The sequence below is a fragment of the Harpia harpyja genome, chromosome Z (assembly GCF_026419915.1).
Source record: "Harpia harpyja isolate bHarHar1 chromosome Z, bHarHar1 primary haplotype, whole genome shotgun sequence".
NCBI lineage: Eukaryota > Metazoa > Chordata > Aves > Accipitriformes > Accipitridae > Harpia > Harpia harpyja.
In genome coordinates this window covers 78,817,162-78,835,145 of record NC_068969.1, presented here as the reverse complement: position 1 = coordinate 78,835,145, position 17,984 = coordinate 78,817,162, and the positions used below count along the sequence as shown (strand labels likewise).

The window sequence follows — 17,984 nt, the reverse complement described above, 5'->3', positions numbered from 1 at the left end:
AAAAAAAACAAACAGACCAAGACTTTTCAAATAGAGACTTTGTTTCAATCTTATTTCCTGAAATTCCTATAAAATGTTCTCCTTTGACAGTGTAGCAGTCTTGGCAAAGCTGGTAAAGGGAGTTGGTAATACAAGGTAGTTAAATTGTCTATTTCTACAGCTGCTTTTAATTTGAAGATAGTTGTTTTGCACACTCGCTTTCTGCGTTATAGATCCAAGTGTGATTTCTTTGTGTTTCAGGAACGCTCCTCATCCATTAATCAGTGTCCTTGAAAACAGACCTGATTGCTGGCCAGTTCTACTGCAGCAGATAACAGTATTTTTCCATCAGTGTCCAGAGAGGTAAATGAATTAATAATTAAAAAATAGCACATGTAGGTAGCTGAATCATACCAGTGTAAGTTTTTTCCTGAAGGCAGCTGCAATGAGCAGTAAGAATTCTGTCTTTTGAAAAAGTGAATTACAAAATTTAATGACACCATTTAAAGGTTAAAAAAAGAATATTAATAAAATACTAGAATAATCCATCAAAAATTGATACTTATAGTTTTTTTCTTTACTCTTTCATGTTGATATAATTTTTATGGATGTGAAAAATTGCTGCAAAGTTGATAGCACCTTTGGAGGTTTGTTTTTGTTTTTTAAATAAGCACTTTTGATTATTTGTTTTGTGAAGATTTTGACTGCTTAGTCAAAAAAGATGACTAGTATGCAGGTATAACTCATTTATACAAAATGGTGGGATGATGAAGGGAAAGCACAGACAATTACATCTCACAGTACAGGATGTGGTCTTTAAAAATGATATGCTTCTTGATTTAAAAAAAAATAGAAAAAAATCAGTGGCACAGCCTGACAAGATATCTTTAACAATGAACAAATACCCAAGCTACCAAGGATTTCAACATTTCTTCATGCTTACCTCCAAAGAATTTTTCCAATAAACCTTCAATGTAAGATACCAAATGCTGTAGCAGCCTTAAAGCCAAATGTTTTCAGTGATGCTTTTCAGATGAAAAGTATCTCTTTTTTCCTGTTTTCTGAAAGATTCATAGAAATCCAGCAGAGTAATTGTACAGTGAAACTGATTTCTGTATTCTGTTGCTCTGACTAAAAAGTAAGTTTATTAATCTCTTAAATTTCTCGTGGGCCTAGACTACATGATCAACAGTAAGACTTTCAAGCAAAAGTGTGTTTTGTTCAATTTAATTGATCAGAGTATTTTTAAAATACTGTTTACAAACTTGTTCTTCCACTTAGCTGCTAAATCTGGGACTCGTGAAGAGTCCTGTCAGATGTCTGAATGATGGAATGAACTGTGGATTTTCTGCTGGTAGCTTGTTTTGAATTAAAACAGGAGTTGTTCTTGCTGAAAAGGAAAATCCCCTAAACTTCTTTTGCTGCTTTTTGTGCAAACGTTTCTGTGGAATAAAGTTCTAGACTGAGAATACAGAATCATAGAATCATTTAGGTTGGAAAAGACCCTTAAGAACATCGAGTCCAACCATTAACCTAACACTGCCAAGTCCACCACTAAACCATGTCCCTAAGCACTATGTCAACAAGTGCCAGATATGTTGATCTATTGAAAACTCTGTAAAGCTCTGCATCAGGGCTGAGTCTTGTTTAAAACTGACTTTTAAATTTGATTCCCTGTATATTTGTTAACGTATTGATCATTAGCTTTATTAGATTGTTTTAATAATGTCAAGAACAGCTGGTATTCCTAACATGGTCAAGCCAAAAGAATTGTTCTATGATAAATTTTTTACTGGGAGCCATCTTGGTTAAAGCAGTTCCTGTTTTGTGTAATTGTTTAAGGCCATTGGGCAAAAACTGGCAAGGAATGGATGACTCTCTTTCATTGAAATTAGGTTTTATGTGTTTTAAAAAGATATTTCTGAATAGTCTTGTCCAAATGCTACTTCAGAATGGCCCACTAGTCTCTCATGACATTCAGCAAGGAAAGTCGCTTTCCTGAATTGATGAGAAAAAAAAAAAAAAAGATTAAAATTAAGAGTGTCATAATCTGCAAGTACATATTGACTAGTATTCACGCTTAAATATTGAGTCTTTTCACAATTGCACTTCATTGTCTGGTTGCTATATAAGGTCTTATGACAGTAGTTTGGGCTAGTAAGTCAAAGTTTTTTTGTGAGATTTAGTAATGCCTTTCATAATACCTTAGTATTAATTGCATCCTGTAAATTATTGCAGGGAATGTCACATTGCTTGGGTTTTCCTTGTTGTTTGTTAAACAGTCTTGGCAAACTTATTTCTTGAACTGCAGGGCACAGAGTTCATGTGTTGGCTTAATGGCTCCATTTCTAAGATACCTGTATTGCGAACCATCTCAGTTACGGGAATATGCTGAACTGCGAATGGGTTTACTTAAGATCTTGCTTCAGCCTCGTGGTCCAAAGCACAAAGAAGCACCCTCCGTGCTGGAATGCCAGATTCTTCAACTTGTGTGTGATTTGATTCCACACCTTCAGGTACAGTTGTTGCCTGACACCACCTTTGACAAATAAATGCTATCAAAGCGATGATAGTATTATTATCGCCTTTCAAGTGTACAAATAAAGCATTCTCTTCCATTTCCTATAGACCTGATTTGTTGGTAATACAGAAATCTAACAAACTGGATCTTTCTGGTAGAAGGTAAAACTTTTTAATTGTTCAGATTTGATACACCTGGTAAGCTGTAAATTGAAACACGTTTACCATAATTATTTGCCACTAGTTGCCTCAGTAAACATACAGTAAACTTGTAGAGATACCCATGAGAGAGACAATGTTGTTAAATGGTAAGCTATTTGTCAAAACCGTGCTATTTTTAACATGGATAGTATTAAAATGAAACAAACTATATGAGAAGCATGATTTAAGTACTCCTAGATAACCCTTTCATGCGCTTTGTAGCAGAGGAATTAGTGGATCTGAAGACAAAACTTAATTGTTCTGGAATATGCTGAAATTTTTGAATGTATTTTTAACTTGCTAGGAGCTAGAGATTTAATCTTTCTGTCCCCGTTGGTTAGGGGTCTAGGGTGTTGGTTAAGGTTACTAGCTCTGCTTTGCCTCATGCTCTATTGTGACATTGGTTAAGCTTTTTTGTAGCTATGTACATTTTCCTTCGTCTTTAATATTAGAGCAACATCTTCAGTTTCAAATATATTCAGTCAAACATGAGGTGCTATAATATTACTGCCATAGAGATAGGGTTTGATAATATTGATAATGTAAAGCTAAATAAGCTTGAGATGAGGATATTTGGTAGCATTTTCCTCCTGAGGAATTTTACTAGTAAAGTCTACTTTCTACTGGTAGCTGCTTTTCACAATCTTTTGGATGAACAATAGCTTGTATTAGACACATTTGTCTTTGTTCAGGTCTGCTCTTTATGATGACCAGTACATGCTAACTTTTTCTAGTCACAGGGACATTTCTGATTTTGTCTTGATTCTACCTGAACTTCAGTATAACATTGTCCTGAATGTATGACCAAGCTTTTGACTTGGTAACATTTAGCCGTAAAAATGGCACTGAAGACAACTTGTAAAATTAGTTATGAACCTTTCTTTCCTCCATGCTTGTTGGCACTTTCTTTTTTTACTAGAAATCTGTTGCATTTTTTTAAACTTGAATGTTTTTGTCTTGCCTGAGGTACTACTTTCAAAATGGAAAGGGAAATACTTCCTTCAAGAAGCCTGTTTGGACTGTTCTATAATCTGTCATTCCTTCTCCATCGTTCTCTGAACATCAGGTTCTTCTTAGCCTTAAGCTTAGCCTTATTTAATCCTCTGTTGCATTAAGTGCTGAAATGCTTCGTAGTCATTTTGTCTGACAGTATCAGCCAAGCTGTCAAAAGTACACCTTGTCACCTGCAGACTTTTCTGCTGAAAAATTCAGTGGACATGAGGCTTCTGATTAGAGCAGATTATTTGTAGAATTAGTTCCAAGGGACTAAAAATAGGGTTGTTATCCTTAATGCTGGCTCCAGAGTCTGGACTGGAACAGCTGAGTTTGTCTGGAACTAGAATTTTCAAGAGCAGAAAAGCTCTCATCTAACATATTAGGATTTTGAGGCAGCCTGCTTCTTGAAACCTCTTTACTTGGCTTCCAAATACGGACATACCTTTTTTAGGGTGTTGCACTTCAACTTTTTATTTTTGTGGTAGGTAGATTACATGGTGGTCTTGAAGCAGATAACACCACTGCCTTTCTCTTTTGAGACATATGTTAAAATCTTGGTTACATTACAGAGGAAATATCCTAGAGCAGGATGTTTCCATTACAAGGATATTTACCTGCTATATGAAATCTCCACACAATTTGTTTTATGTTGCTGAGAGAACCCCAAGAGCTGAATTAATTTGCTATTGCTTTTGAGGAAGAAGGGATTTTTCTCGTCAGCTACCAAGAAATCTTTTTATCCTTTCATATGTTTCTAATTTTACTTCAAAACATTAAATAGCAGTTCATCTATTGTTTTTTCAGGGAAGTTGGGTAAGAGATTCCTGGGTTTAGTTTATAATGTGTTTCTTCAAAGTGGTAGTAACATTTGCAATGGAAGTATTGCAGAGCTAATAGAACTAATTCTAAACTTGGGGAATTCTGGATAGATAAGGAAGGGGAACTAACCCTGAATGTGTTTTGGTTTTGTTTTGTTTTTTAACTACCTCTCTACAGCTTAAAGACTTACTGCAAGTTACAGAAGCCTTGTTTTTTCTGCAAGAGCTATTCCTCAGCCTACTGCGCTATCCTGTGTTTTGGAAAGTTCAGTTATCCCAGTTTTGTCTGCAACTGTTATGCTTCTGTGAAGTGTGTTTAAATGCAACGGGAGAATGCTCATCTTTGATCTCCTTAATGGAAGACAACTTTGAGCTCTTAAAAGAGGTAAGAGTTCATGGGGAGAAAATAAAATAGTTGTATTAAATTTTAAACAATGTCATGTTTAAGACAGTATTTAGAGACGTTCATACATGGCATTCATCTGCAAGTGACCAGTGTTGTTTCAAAAGCTTCTAATTATTTTTTTCTTGGTTAAAGACCTTCAGAAGGCAAAAACTTAACTGGTTCTGTATATATCAGTTCACCTTTCAGTATGGGAGTTGGTTTAAACTGAGATTAAATGGTTTGAACAAAGTAACAAATGAAAATGTTGTAGTTATTCAGTTAAAATACTATTTTTACACTACTCATATTCTTCATTGCATGTGCTGTGTCACTCTGTGTGCACTCACTATGAATCATGAAGAAACTCCTTACAGAGTTTTTGTGGTTGCCCAGTTGTACTGTTTAATGCCACTGATAAACAAAGAAGACTTGAACCTCTTTCTTTTTTTCTTGTAGGTGTTTCCAGTGGAACAATGTATAGTTGGGCTAGCGCTTCTACTGTTGCAAACACCAGAAAGTCAGCAAAAATCTGTCTTGAGTCTAGGTAAAGCTGTTCTTGTGAAAGAGGAATCCATGCTCTTAAGATTGTGTCTTTGTTTCTTCATGTTTATGACAATAAGCACTGCATTCCCCTGAAGTTGGATTGGGTGATGAAATTTTTTTTATAAGCAGAATTTTTCCTGAATTTAAAAAGTAACAATTGATCTAATGGCAATAAAGGTAAATTTTCCTGCTACACTGACTTTTTCCATGGATGTTACTGTATTCTAAGCTCCCTGCTATCTTGGAGGTTCTCTATTTCATTTTTGAGTCAAGAACAGGATATTCTCAGCTGAGTTTCATGCATCCTGAATGGTTTCTTTTGACATCTTAAGGGGGCAGGCCTGACAGTCATGGCAATGTTTGGCTGAGCTTTTGGCTTAGCAGTTTTGATTAGTGGAGTTACTCCAGTAAGAGTGAAGGACAGTGCTATGGTCCACTATTGTATTTCTTGCTGCCATCAGGTACTTTACTGTAAACAACAGAAACGTATGGGTCTCTGAATAGAATCGGAGTTTTACCAAAAAATCTTTTGCACTTTAACTCTAGTATGCACCACCTGTAATTCTGGGGACTGTTACTTTGCTTGACCAGAGTGTTTCCTAGAAATGCTTGCATCATGCCTAAAAGTACAAATTATGTTAATTCTTTTTTCCCTACGTGATCTTTGTTTTTCCCCACCTTGTCTCAAATAGCCTACAAGCTCCTTTGCTGTTCAGAAACCCAGAATATCTCAACTACAGCCCTTACTTTGGTGATGCCTGTGCTGCAGATCTTATCTTCTACAGCAGTTGGGGACTGCCTATCAGATGATAATTCTGGAACGACCAGGCAGCAGCTGGCTGTAAATCTTTTGGGAATATTACAGGAGGAAGGTGTGAAGGATAAAAAGGAATTGGTAAAGTTACAAGGTTTTTTCCTTCTTTTGGGGCAGGTAGGGGATGCATTTAACAATTTTACTGCATTACACCTAGCCGCTTGGGAAAGACTCTACATGTGTGATCTTCTTTGTGTAATACATTTTGTGGAAACAAAAATATGTATAGTCCATAAAACCAGACTACTGGTAAAGTGGAAGTGTGTTTGTATGCTAGATACTGTTTTACTTGGGATTTTTTTACTTTTAGAGACCATACAGATTAAAGAATTCACCTGCATTAATCAAGTAACAAGACTTTGTAGAAAACAAGGTTGTGTGTACTTAGTCTTTTTCAGACTTGCTTATTCTACTCATCTATATCCTTTTCCCTACCATTGTATGTGACTGTTAGCTACCATTCTTTCTCCTTTGGCTGAAGAGAGTTACAGACCACGTAAGTGTCACTTACCAAATTTGAGCTCATTATCCTGGATCTTTTTATTTGTGCTGTTGGTTTTTTTGTTTTTATTTATTTACTTATGTCACATGTAGCTGCCCTCCAACCATTTGTCTCATCTGTTCTGAGAACAGGTGACAGTATGTTTCTTTGATCAAAATGTGCTTAGCACTGTGGATGCTTAAGCTCCCTTCCTGCTTTACACCCGTTACGTGGTGTAGGGAGGGTGGTGATGTGACAAATTGGAGACAGAAAAAGATGCCAATTCTGAGTTCTGCCATGTCTCCTTGTCCTGGAATCCCTCTCCAACTTCATCTTCCATAAATCTGAAAAGGCAAGCCCATTTGTACTCCTAATGAGAGATAAATGTTTTAAAAGTTCACTAAAGCCTGCACTCCTTATTCTGCTCTGAAATAATACTCTGTGGGATGGCTTTAAGTACAGAAGGCTGTTCACTTCCTTTTAACGGGACTTTCTAGGTGGCATCCTGTACAGATGTCATTGGAGGTTTGTTTCAGTGAGAGGTGTTCCAAGCACTTCAGTCCTCTATGCTCTGTGTCACTGGCCCATCTGTTTTTTCTGTGGTGTTGTAGAAGCTAGTTTAATGTCTTACAAGACTAGTGCCTTACTGTGGGACACAGATTACAGTACATGATATAACACTGGCTTTCTGTAACAAAGCTTTGTTGTACTAATTCTGGTATTCTCCTTGCTTCAAAGAGCATATGAAAGCTTTTGTGTTAAGGGCTTAAATAATATGTGATGACTTTAACTTTTTCCATTAGCCATGTTATACTGAAAAGACACTTCTTTTTGGTGGGAATTCTCTAACAGTCTCTTCACTTCTGTCTCACTGATAGACATCCTTGTGGAGTTCATAGCAAGTAGCATGGCAGATCTTCGGTTTACATGTTTAGCAATGAGAATAGGGAAACGGACACTCATTTTGCCTCATTATTGTTTGTAAAAAGTATGCCAATAACCTTTGGTTCTCAACTGAAAGACTAAAAATGTAGACTTTCTGTTTAATGTTCCCATGGGTTCAGTCCATTTGTGTGGTAGGATCAGATCATTGTTAAGAGAATACAACCTTTAATGAATTTTCCTTACTTAGACTTTCCTCACACTGGAAATGGCCAAGAAAAGAGGTAGGAAAAAGAAAGAAAGTGTTATGTCCTCAGTGAGTAAGCTTTGAATAAGAGTATGTAAAAGCAAACATAATTAAGTTATGGGATATTTTCATAGAACCACAGCACAGCCCAGGTTGAAAGGGACCTTGAAAGATCATCTGGTCCAGCCTTTTGTGGAAAAGGGAGCCTAGGTGAGATTATCTAGCACCCTGTCTGATCACATCTTGTAAACCTGCAGTGATGGGGACTCCACCATGTCCCTGTAGAGGTTATTCCAGTGAATGATTGTTTTCACTGTAAAAAATTTCTTTCTTATATCAGGATGAAACGTCTCCCAGTACCACTTGTACCCGTTGCCCCTTGTCCTCTCCATGTGGCTCCTTGTGAAGAGAGAGCTTCTGTTTTCTTAGTAGCTGCCCTTCAGGTACTGGGAAACTGTGGTGATGTCCCCCTTGAGCCTTCTCTTCTCTAGGATGAAAAGCCCTAACTTACAGGACAGGTTGTCCAGCCCTTTGATTATCTTCATGGCCCTCCTTTGGACCCTGTCTGCATCTTTTTTTGAATTGTGGGGACCAGAACTGGACCCAGTACTCCACGTCCAGCCTGACAAGCGCTGAGTAAAGTGGGATGATCACATCTCTGCTAATAATGTGCCTGTGATGCAGCTCAGAATCCAATTCGCCTTGGTTGCTGCAGTGGCACACTGCTGACACATGTTCAGCTTGTTGTCCACCAGGACCCCAAGGTCCCTTTCAGCAAGGCTGCTCCCCAGCCACACAGATCATAGCCTGTTTGGTTATGTTGTCCCAGCTGCAGGACTTTGCAGTTGTCTTTGTTGAACTTCATACAGTTCTTGCTAGCCCATTCTTCTAGCCTGCCCAGGTCTCTCTGAAAGATGGCTCTCCCTTCTGACATGTCCACCTCAGCACCCAGTTTAGTGTCATCAGCAAACTTGGTGAGGGTGTTTTCAGTCCCAGTACTGATCCCTGGGGGAGCCCACTTGTGACAGGCTGCCAGCCTGAGTAAAAACCATTGATCACCACCCTCTGAATGCAGCCTGTGAGACCATTTCCTTCCCATTTTGCAGACCACCCATCCAGTCTGTATCTTGGCAGTTTGTCCAGGAGAAAGCTGTCAGCCACTTCTGTTAACACCTGGGGTGGATTCCTTCCAGGCCCATTGATTTATCTGTGTTGAGCCCCTGCAGAGGGCCACTACTGGTGGGTGGACACATGCATTGTTGTAGCTGCTTGATCCTGTGAGCTGGTACAGATGGAGGAAAGGAGGTATTGAGAACCTCTGCCTTCTCAGCGTTATCTGTAACTATTTTCCCTGCCCTGTTTAGTAATGGGCCTAGGTCTTCCCTGTGCTCCTGCTTACTCCTCACATATCTGAAGAACCCTTTCTTCTTGATGTCTCTGGCCAGTTTTAGTTCTAGCTGAGCCTTAGCCTTCCTGTCTGCACCTCTGCATGCCCTACCAAGGTTCTTGTAGTCCTCAGTGGGCATGTGGCTGCCTTTCCATAGCCCGTATGCTTATTTTTAACCATACCCAAAAGCTGTATTTTCTTCAATGGCTTTTTTCTTGGCAGTGGTGGTAATGGGGAATTGTTCTACTAGTAGTCCCAAGATTTTGAGAAATGTTAGGATGTGGCTAACCTGCATTTCTACTTTGCCATTGAGGGATTTTATATCTATCTTTCTGTGATGGCAGACTGAAATTTTCTACCTAACCTGCTTGAATGGGGTGCAGCATTAAAGTAAAAATATGGTGATGGCTTCTTTTCGTGCAGCTGAAATAAAGGGAGAAAGGAGTGAGTAAAATTGTGTAGCAAAACCTTTGGGGAAGTAATGTAGAATGGGAAATATCAATATAATATTTCAGGCTCTACCAATTTTAGCAGTTTTTCCTGGCATTTAAAAAAACCCAACAAACCAAACCTGTAATAGTCTGATCTTGATTTCAAGTTCTACAATCTTGTAGGGGCAGGCAACTAAACACTACAACTTAGAGATCCTGAAGCTGTTCTTAGGCCACTGTATTTCCCTGGATAAAGTTTAAATACCTTTATCAATAAATGGCAGTTTCACAACTGTATTCAGAAGAAATTTCTGGTTCCCAGTGATCTTGCCAGCCAGAGAAATGGCATTATAGATTGCTGAATTTTTCTCGTACAGTAATTGTAATACATAAGTAATGGAATAACCTAATTTTAATATTATTTTTAAAAGGTCTTCTAAAGTACAGGGGCATTCTACCTTTCATTAGCCAAAATAAATTTACATTGCATTGAACAATGTGTTTAAAATGAAATTCTGCAGTTCTGTGGAAGACAGCTTCTGCCACTCAAAATCTCTTTTTGCCTGGTAATTTAAAGGTGAGTAGGTCCTGCCTTGCTGGAGTCTGAATTCCAGTTTTAATGTTCATTTGGAGATCTCTTTTCAAATACTTTCTTGACCTGATTTTTATATAAATGTTCTTCATGTAATTATTGCCTGCCAGCTACTGTCTTGATAATGGAAAGACATTTCTGAAAACACTGCATTTTCTAAGGAAACGAATTAGTAGGAAAGAGATGGTTTGTCTTGCATTAAGCTTTTTTGTTTTAATGAAAAACTTTGAACTTCCGCATTAATTTGCAGAAGCCTTAAAATATATATACTTTTAGATATATAAAAACCTGAGTTAGGAGGATTCCTCATTTGTATTTTACTACTTTTCTGCTTCTAAATGTTATCTTTCATGACTGCATCTATAGAACATTTTGTTCTGAGAATTGAAACAGTTAATCCAACTTTACATTTTTTGTTTAACTTAAACTGTTTTATTAAGTACTATCAGAAGTTAAGAGAATTTCCTTAAAATAATGTAGATGATACTTACACATTTGTGATGCATTTGTGATTGTCAGGAACAGAAGTTTTTAATGTACTCCAGTTGTATTGTGTCCATTTTAGTGAGAAATTACCAGCAGGAACAGGAATGATGGATGCCAAATAAAGGGGAAACTCCTGAATAGGGAATTAGCAACCCATTCAAACATCCTTAGTGCAGAAATTAATATGAAGAATTGTAAAGAAATGTATTGCAATTTATTCTTTACATTTATTGCATTGGGACCCTAAAGAAAGGATTTTTTTTTTTTTTATTATAGAACTGGATTAGTTATGTTTTTGCTTTGTTCTTTCATGGTACCTTATTTGTTTGATTGAGAATTTTGTTTGTTTCACTTGTTCTCAGGTGTCCTTCAAACTCCTTTTCCCCATAACCAGCTCTTACAGCTCGTTGTATACAACCTGGAAGATCATAGAGCTCATGAAAGAGAAGTCTGCGGTTACTAACTGGTTATCTTCAGTGAAATCACTGCTGCCTGTTACAACTCGAGTCCCTGCCCATGTTTTTCTGCTGCTGGCTTACCTACTGATCCAAGAAAATGGAGACATTCTTCGTGATGTACTCCAGGCTACTACGGAAATAGCCAAGGCTGATTGTTCTCTGGTAAAAATTTACTGGTGGTGGATTTTGTTACACGGATTGGGCTGGATTCTGCAGTCTGAGAGAGGCAAGGCTGCCACAGGTTCATGACCACAGGTCTGACAAGTGGCAAGACTGTGCCTGTACTCCCAGTACTTACGTGCACATGCAGCACACTTATACACCACATACTTGTGCTTATATATATATATATATATATATATAAAAAAAGCAGACACACAGAGCACTCACAAGAACACAAAACGGCACCAACAGCCCCATCCTGCTCTGCTTTCTAGCTGAGCAGGATGGAGGTCTACTAGTGGGAATATATGTACAATGTATAGATATGTGTGATATGTACAGTATTGATCTCTCGAGCAACAGTCAGTGTGCACAGTAGGTGGCCCCTGGATCCCAGACAGACAGACAGACAGACAGACACACACACACACACACACCCCCCACCCCACCCCACCTGTCTGGGATTTCCCTGGCCCCCAAGTAGGCAGCCCCTCTGTGGTCTCTCCCATAGACACACACGTACGCATGCACACGCATATGCCCCAAACAGTCTGGAACTCACAATACAACATAAGGAAGTTGAAAAGAGGCTACTAAACCATTTCTGACTTTTGGTGACCTCACACATTATTCTCTGTGTTCTTTTTTGGTTACTGGAAGACTGCCAAGTCCCTTGTGATTTCTGTATTTCTGTATTCTTGCTACTTCAAAATATGTGCATGGTCTTTGTCAGCTTCAGTACTGAATTTAAACCAGAATTATGCAGTGTGCTTATACTTATCTACGTAACCTGGAAAGATAAATGGGGATATCTAGAAACAGTAATAGGTAATGCAGGAGGCATTATACAGAAACAATCATATCTTATTTGTAAATTAAAAAAAATGTAGGGAAGGAAGAAGTGTTGTTTCAAATTTCAGATGTGCCATAAAGACAAGCTTTATTTGCTTCAGGTTTTTTTAAATTGCTTTCTGTCCCAAAGGGTTGTCACACTCTGCAGTACAAGAGTTGGAAAAAGATAGAGCTTATGGGATATGTGCTTGGTGACTTACGGTGCTGAGCACTGTAGTTCTGATCCAGGGAAGCAGTCCAGGATGTGCTTGCAGTTGAACACATACTGAAATGCTGTGCTAAACCAGACCTGTTATACAGTGCTTTTGGAGATAACTGTACTTCTTAAGCCGGAGAAGCTTTTAAACCAGGTGACAGCTTCATCTGTTGCGGGCTGCCTGCTGTTAACCTTTTATGTACCTTCTTAAATCACTTTCAGGCTGGCCTTTGTTTTGTGGTTTTCTTGTATGGATGTGTTTCATAATGCACTCAAGTTGATACAGATTTGGGAGCATGTGATTTGTTTAAAATTTTGTTCTCAGTTTGAATTTTTTTGACTTTATTGTCTTTCTAGCATTGTATTCAGTCATACTTTTGTGTTCTAAGTAGGTTTTGTGGGGATTGGTTATTTTATACTTCTAGGCTTAAATGATGCTCGTTCCAGGTTTTTTGTTTTCTGTCTTTAGACACTTGAAATTTGTAACCTGTTTATTAAAGATAAAGGTTTGGTTTTTGGATGATATGGGGAAAAAGTAATTCTGACTCCTGTTCAGACACACAGCAACATATTGAAAAGTCCAGTTTTCAGCCTGGAGAAAATTGCAGATTTTTGCTGTAGAATTACTGATCAGGACTGTGAGTGTTATGTGGGTGTGGAAGAACATGTAGAATCAGTTAATTTACGTGAACTGTAAGATCACTGCTCTGAAAAAAGAGTGAAATGTATTATTTACATCTTAGCAGACCATCTGTCCCTGGGTTTCAAAGAAGTGTGTAACCTCCAAACAGATTTAACTCATTGCATTTCTCACTATAACTTGAGGAAGTAGACACATACAATACTTTGGAGGGAGGAATAAAAAAGGCAATGTTTCATTGGTCTTAAAAGGATTTTTCATTGTGGCATCAGTAGCATAGCATTGGGGTTTTTTTGGTTTTGGGTTGGTTTTTTTGTTTGTTTGTTTTGGGTTTTTTTTTGTCTGGAGGAATCACAGAATGGTTTGGGCTGGAAGGGACCTTTAAATGTCATCTAGTCCAACCCCCCTGCAATGAGCAGAGACATCTTCAACTAGATCAGGTTGCTCAGAGCCCCATCCAACCTGACTGTGAATGTTTCCAGGGATGGGACATCTACCACCACTCTGGGCAACCTGTGCCAGTGTTTCACCACCCTTATCATGACAAATTTCTTCCTTACATCTAGTCTGAATCTACCCTCTTTTAGTTGAAAACCACTACCCCTTGTCCTATCGCTACAAGCCCTGCTAAAAAGTCAATCTCTGTCTTTCTTTTAAGCCGCATTTAAGTACTGAAAGGCCGCAGTAAGGTCTCCCCGGAGTCTTCTCTTCTCTAGGCTAAGCAATCCCAACTCTCTCAGCCTTTCTTCATGGGAAAGGTGTTCTGTCCTTCTGATCATTTTTTGTGGCTCTCCTCTGGTCCTGCTCTAACAGATCTGTGGCTTTCCTGTACTGAGGACTCCAGAGCTGGATGAAGTACTCAGGTGGGGTGTCACCAGAGCAGAGTAAATACAGGTGCAGCATATTGGGAATAGGTATAGCAGTGAAGAGAAAATTGCAAACTAAACTGAAGGGTGCAGCTGACTTGAGTTGTCTGCAACACATCTGTAGCACACTTCAAACCACAAGTAGCCATCAGTTGAATTGAAAAAAGTTATTGGGCAGTTTGCTGTTATAGTAACAGCAATATGTATCTGTAGCATCCATGCCCATATGCGAATTAAATTGGGAAGTGTCATACTCTACTCATATTATTGTATTTTGAAGTTCCTGTTTTGTCCTGTGCGTGCTGCTATCATTACGGTAATGTTACTTAGTATGGTATTTCATTTCAGTGAATACACAGGTGGTTGCAGATTCAAGATGACAGTGTTTATACAAAGCCTGAACTGCAATGTTGATACTTGCTTAGGAAGAACATGCAAGGCTACACAGCTTATTTGCAGTTCAAAATAAGAACAGGATCTAGTTCCTAGATAGTTCTTTTTGAAGTATTTATTCAGTGTCCTTAGTATACTCCTTGTTGAATTGTATGTAGAACAGCTGCCCTGGGATGTTACAAATCTGATGTCAGTGGAAATACTGAGCTGCTAGAAGTTAGAACTGACTCCTCAAAGTTAGGCATCTGTCGGAAATGTGTGAAATGAAGTGCTTTTTATTCTTTTCAGGTTATCTTTTCCTATTCTTACTTTGTCCATTTAATGGTCCTTTCTTATTTTCGTAGAATAGCTGTTACTTTCTTGCACATGGATGAATTCTTTCTCTTAAACTAGATTTAAAATTCTTCCATTCTGTTACAGCTTTGTACTGCTTCTAGAGGGCAGTTAAATAACACGAAACAGGGGAGAATTAAAAAGCAAAAAAAAGCATAACAAAACGTGAGGAAGTCAGAACCTCGCAGTACTTAGAGCAAAAGATTCTTTCTCAGACAGCTGTGACAAGTGGGCACTTGTAGCTGCTTTTGCTGCTTCATGCAATGTTTGGCTTCCTTTTAATTTGTCACCTGCTTCTTGTCACTCTGTTTAACTTAAGATACCAATGCTGTGTGGTGTTCAAAACCTTACAGTGAAAAATACTGGATCACGAAGGCTCCAGTGGTCTGTGCCAGGGAGAAATAAATATATTGCACTAAGAGTTCCTAGGTTATTTTCCCTGACATGGTAAAACTCCAAACAGCCTATGCTAGGAGAGCCATTTACCAAATGGTGGTGGTATTGCTGCTGATCACCAGGTACAATAGCATGCTTTAGTATTTTTGGAATGAGCATGGTGTAGAGTTCATTCAGTAAATTGTTACTTAACTGTTTGAAAGAAGTGGAAGCTTTGACTCTGACAAGTTATTTTAGTTCTGAGTCTGCTTAATGGGTCCACAGAGATTATTACACTGTGACACAGCACTGCCCTGAAAGATTATCACATTATTTCTCATAGGTGCAATGCTCCCTATGAGGCAGGAAGAATTACCTAGGACTTGTCTGGTCTTTCTCTTGCAGTTAAAGTAGTTAGTGCAGGGGAAGAAAGCATTGAAGCTCATGGACGGGGGAAATAACCGATTAAAGATGGCAAAGTTATACTTTGGGAATTGCTTTATTTGTACTGTGTTGTATTCAGTTCCACAGAGGAGGGCCACAAAGATGATCGGGGGTCTGGAGCACCTCCCCTATGAGGACAGGCTGAGAGAGTTGGGGTTGTTCAGCCTGGAGAAGAGAAGGCTCCGGGGAGACCTTATAGCAGCTTTCCAGTACCTAAAGGGGGCCTACAAGAAATCTGGAGAGGGACTTTTTACAAGGGCATGTAGTGATAGGACAAGGGGTAATGGCTTTAAACTGAAAGAGGGTAGATTTAGATTAGATGTAAGGAAGAAATTCTTTACTGTGAGGGTGGTGAGGCACTGGAACAGGTTGCCCGGAGAAGTTGTGGATGCCCCATCCCTGGAAGTGTTCAAGGCCAGGTTGGATGGGGCTTTGAGCAAGCTGGTCTAGTGGAAGGTGTCCCTGCCCAAGGCAGGGTGGTTAGAACTAGATGATCTTTAAAGTCCCTTCCAACCCAAACCATTCTATGATTCTGTGATTCTGTGAAATAAATGGTGCTTTATAACAGATGGGGAAAGTAAGTGGTAAAACAGTGATCGGAATGTCCTTTAAGTTGAGAAAGTGGAAGGCTCATCACAACAAACTTGTTAAACATTTTGAATCTTCAGCTCCATAGTGCACTTTCTGAAGGATGCAGTGGAAGGTGGTGTGCAGCATAGTAATTAGAAGACTGTTCTAAAGAAGAGAGTAAGAAAATCAGAGGTTGGTTGTGGAAAGAAGAGAATAAAAAATGGCTGTTAATCCCAAGCTTATTTTTAAACAGTCACCTATATTAACTTGGATCTGTTCCTTTGGTGTTAGCAGCACTTGAACACTCAGTTTAAACCCAGGTGTTTGTAATGGAAAGAAGGTCTAAACAAGTAAATACAGGTACATTCCGAATTCCATGTCTTTGATTCATGTTCAAATCAAAGCAAGCTTGTGCTACCAGACCTCAGCACTTAGCCTTGCAGAAGGTTAATAAAAAGTCCACAGGGCAAAATGAAAATGTATCAGCTTTGCAGCCAAACTGTGGACTACCTGTACTACAGCAGAATATATGGAAGTGCTGAGATGTCATGGTGAGGGTCATAGCATAAAAAGAACTGTGTGGTGCTTTTTTTTCTTTCTTTCTTTCTTTCTTTTTTATTTTTTTTAAGGGATCAAGATAATAAGTAATTGTGCTGCTAGTGAAATTCTGTTTACTTTGTGGTTCAGATAATTAGTGGTTGTAGCTGTGGGTATTGAATTGAAAAGCAAAATCTGAGTGGAAGAATTGTGTTTCAAAACAAAACAGGGTCAGAAAGAGAGAATGTTCATCGAGAATGCTATCCTCATTGCTTTCATGTTTATTACAACATCATAAGGGGGTTCACAAACAGCATCTCCCATTTCCACACTGAATATTGTTTTTATAAGGAGTCTGTTGTCTCTGCAGTAAATTAATGGAGCATTTAAAAAACCTTGCTAGGTTTAAAAATAATTACCAGAACTGATTTTACAGACATTGTTGTCGTTATACTTTATTTTTGTTTTTTCTTGCCCTTTTCATGAAGATAGCCTACAGAGGACTTCTGTGTATGTACCTTCTCCTTCCCCACTGAGTGAAAGCCTTTTTATGGTACAAGAGTGGTGATTATATTAGATGTGTTTTTTAGCTGAGGCATTTTGGAGTAATGGTCTGAAACACTATGGAAGAAAATCCAGACATCTTTTTAAAAGGCTGAGGAATGAAGAGTAGTACATGGGCTTTTAGGCTGTCTTAAATCAAATCACTGCAGAGGCTGCACTGACACAAGCTGTTCGTGAAAGGCTGAAAGGCTTAACACAGTCCTTCTAATCAGATGAATTTTTCTTGTTGTGCAAAAACTGTTATTACACTGTGTGAAACCAGCTGTGCTGCAAGGGGAAGAAATTAAATCATCTGACTGAGAGGTCACTGGTGAATAGTAGCACAAGATCTATTACCATTATTAGAGGATTATGAGGCTCTAGAGGACATCCATTCTTTTATGGTCTTTCAACGGCTGGAATGAAATATTTTAGTGGTAGATGACACCCTTCTGGGAAATCCATCTGAAGATGCATTATTTTGCGTTCTTTGGGGGCTGGGAGTGCATTTAAAAAAAAAAAGTAAAATACATTTTTATTTGGGTAGAAAATGTTTAAGGATATGTTGAACTAGATTTGGCTTGTTCAGGTGGTACCTGATGGTATTGTTCTATGTCTGATTATGTGAACTTTGGAGAGTAGCTGCAGGGAAACAATCATATTATAGTCAGATCTTGTGGACAGATTCTTCATGTTTGAAGAATCTAACCTATTGGTTAGGATCCTGCTGGAATACATGAAACTTTTGAAAACCTGGCTTATGTTCTTTAAAAAGTGCTTCTGATTTTTGAGAGCAGTTTATTTTATAGCTTTTATAAGCAGAAACTTATCTTCATTTGTGCACTTACCTGGA

General features: G+C 38.5%; 1 protein-coding gene across 2 annotated transcripts in view; it reads left to right on the top strand.

Annotated features, from left to right (window-relative positions):
• The window catches only part of FOCAD (focadhesin), a 138,035-nt gene that overhangs the window by 26,141 nt on the left and 93,910 nt on the right, over positions 1 to 17,984 (top strand). Inside the window, exons 7-13 of one of the 2 annotated variants that reach the window (XM_052778442.1) lie at positions 241 to 342; positions 2,291 to 2,495; positions 4,693 to 4,899; positions 5,356 to 5,443; positions 6,135 to 6,337; positions 6,711 to 6,752; positions 11,125 to 11,382. In XM_052778442.1, coding sequence (XP_052634402.1) covers positions 241 to 342; positions 2,291 to 2,495; positions 4,693 to 4,899; positions 5,356 to 5,443; positions 6,135 to 6,337; positions 6,711 to 6,752; positions 11,125 to 11,382 — 1,105 coding nt within the window. The remainder of the gene's footprint in view (positions 1 to 240; positions 343 to 2,290; positions 2,496 to 4,692; positions 4,900 to 5,355; positions 5,444 to 6,134; positions 6,338 to 6,710; positions 6,753 to 11,124; positions 11,383 to 17,984) is intronic. The other variant, XM_052778443.1, reaches the window with a different exon arrangement.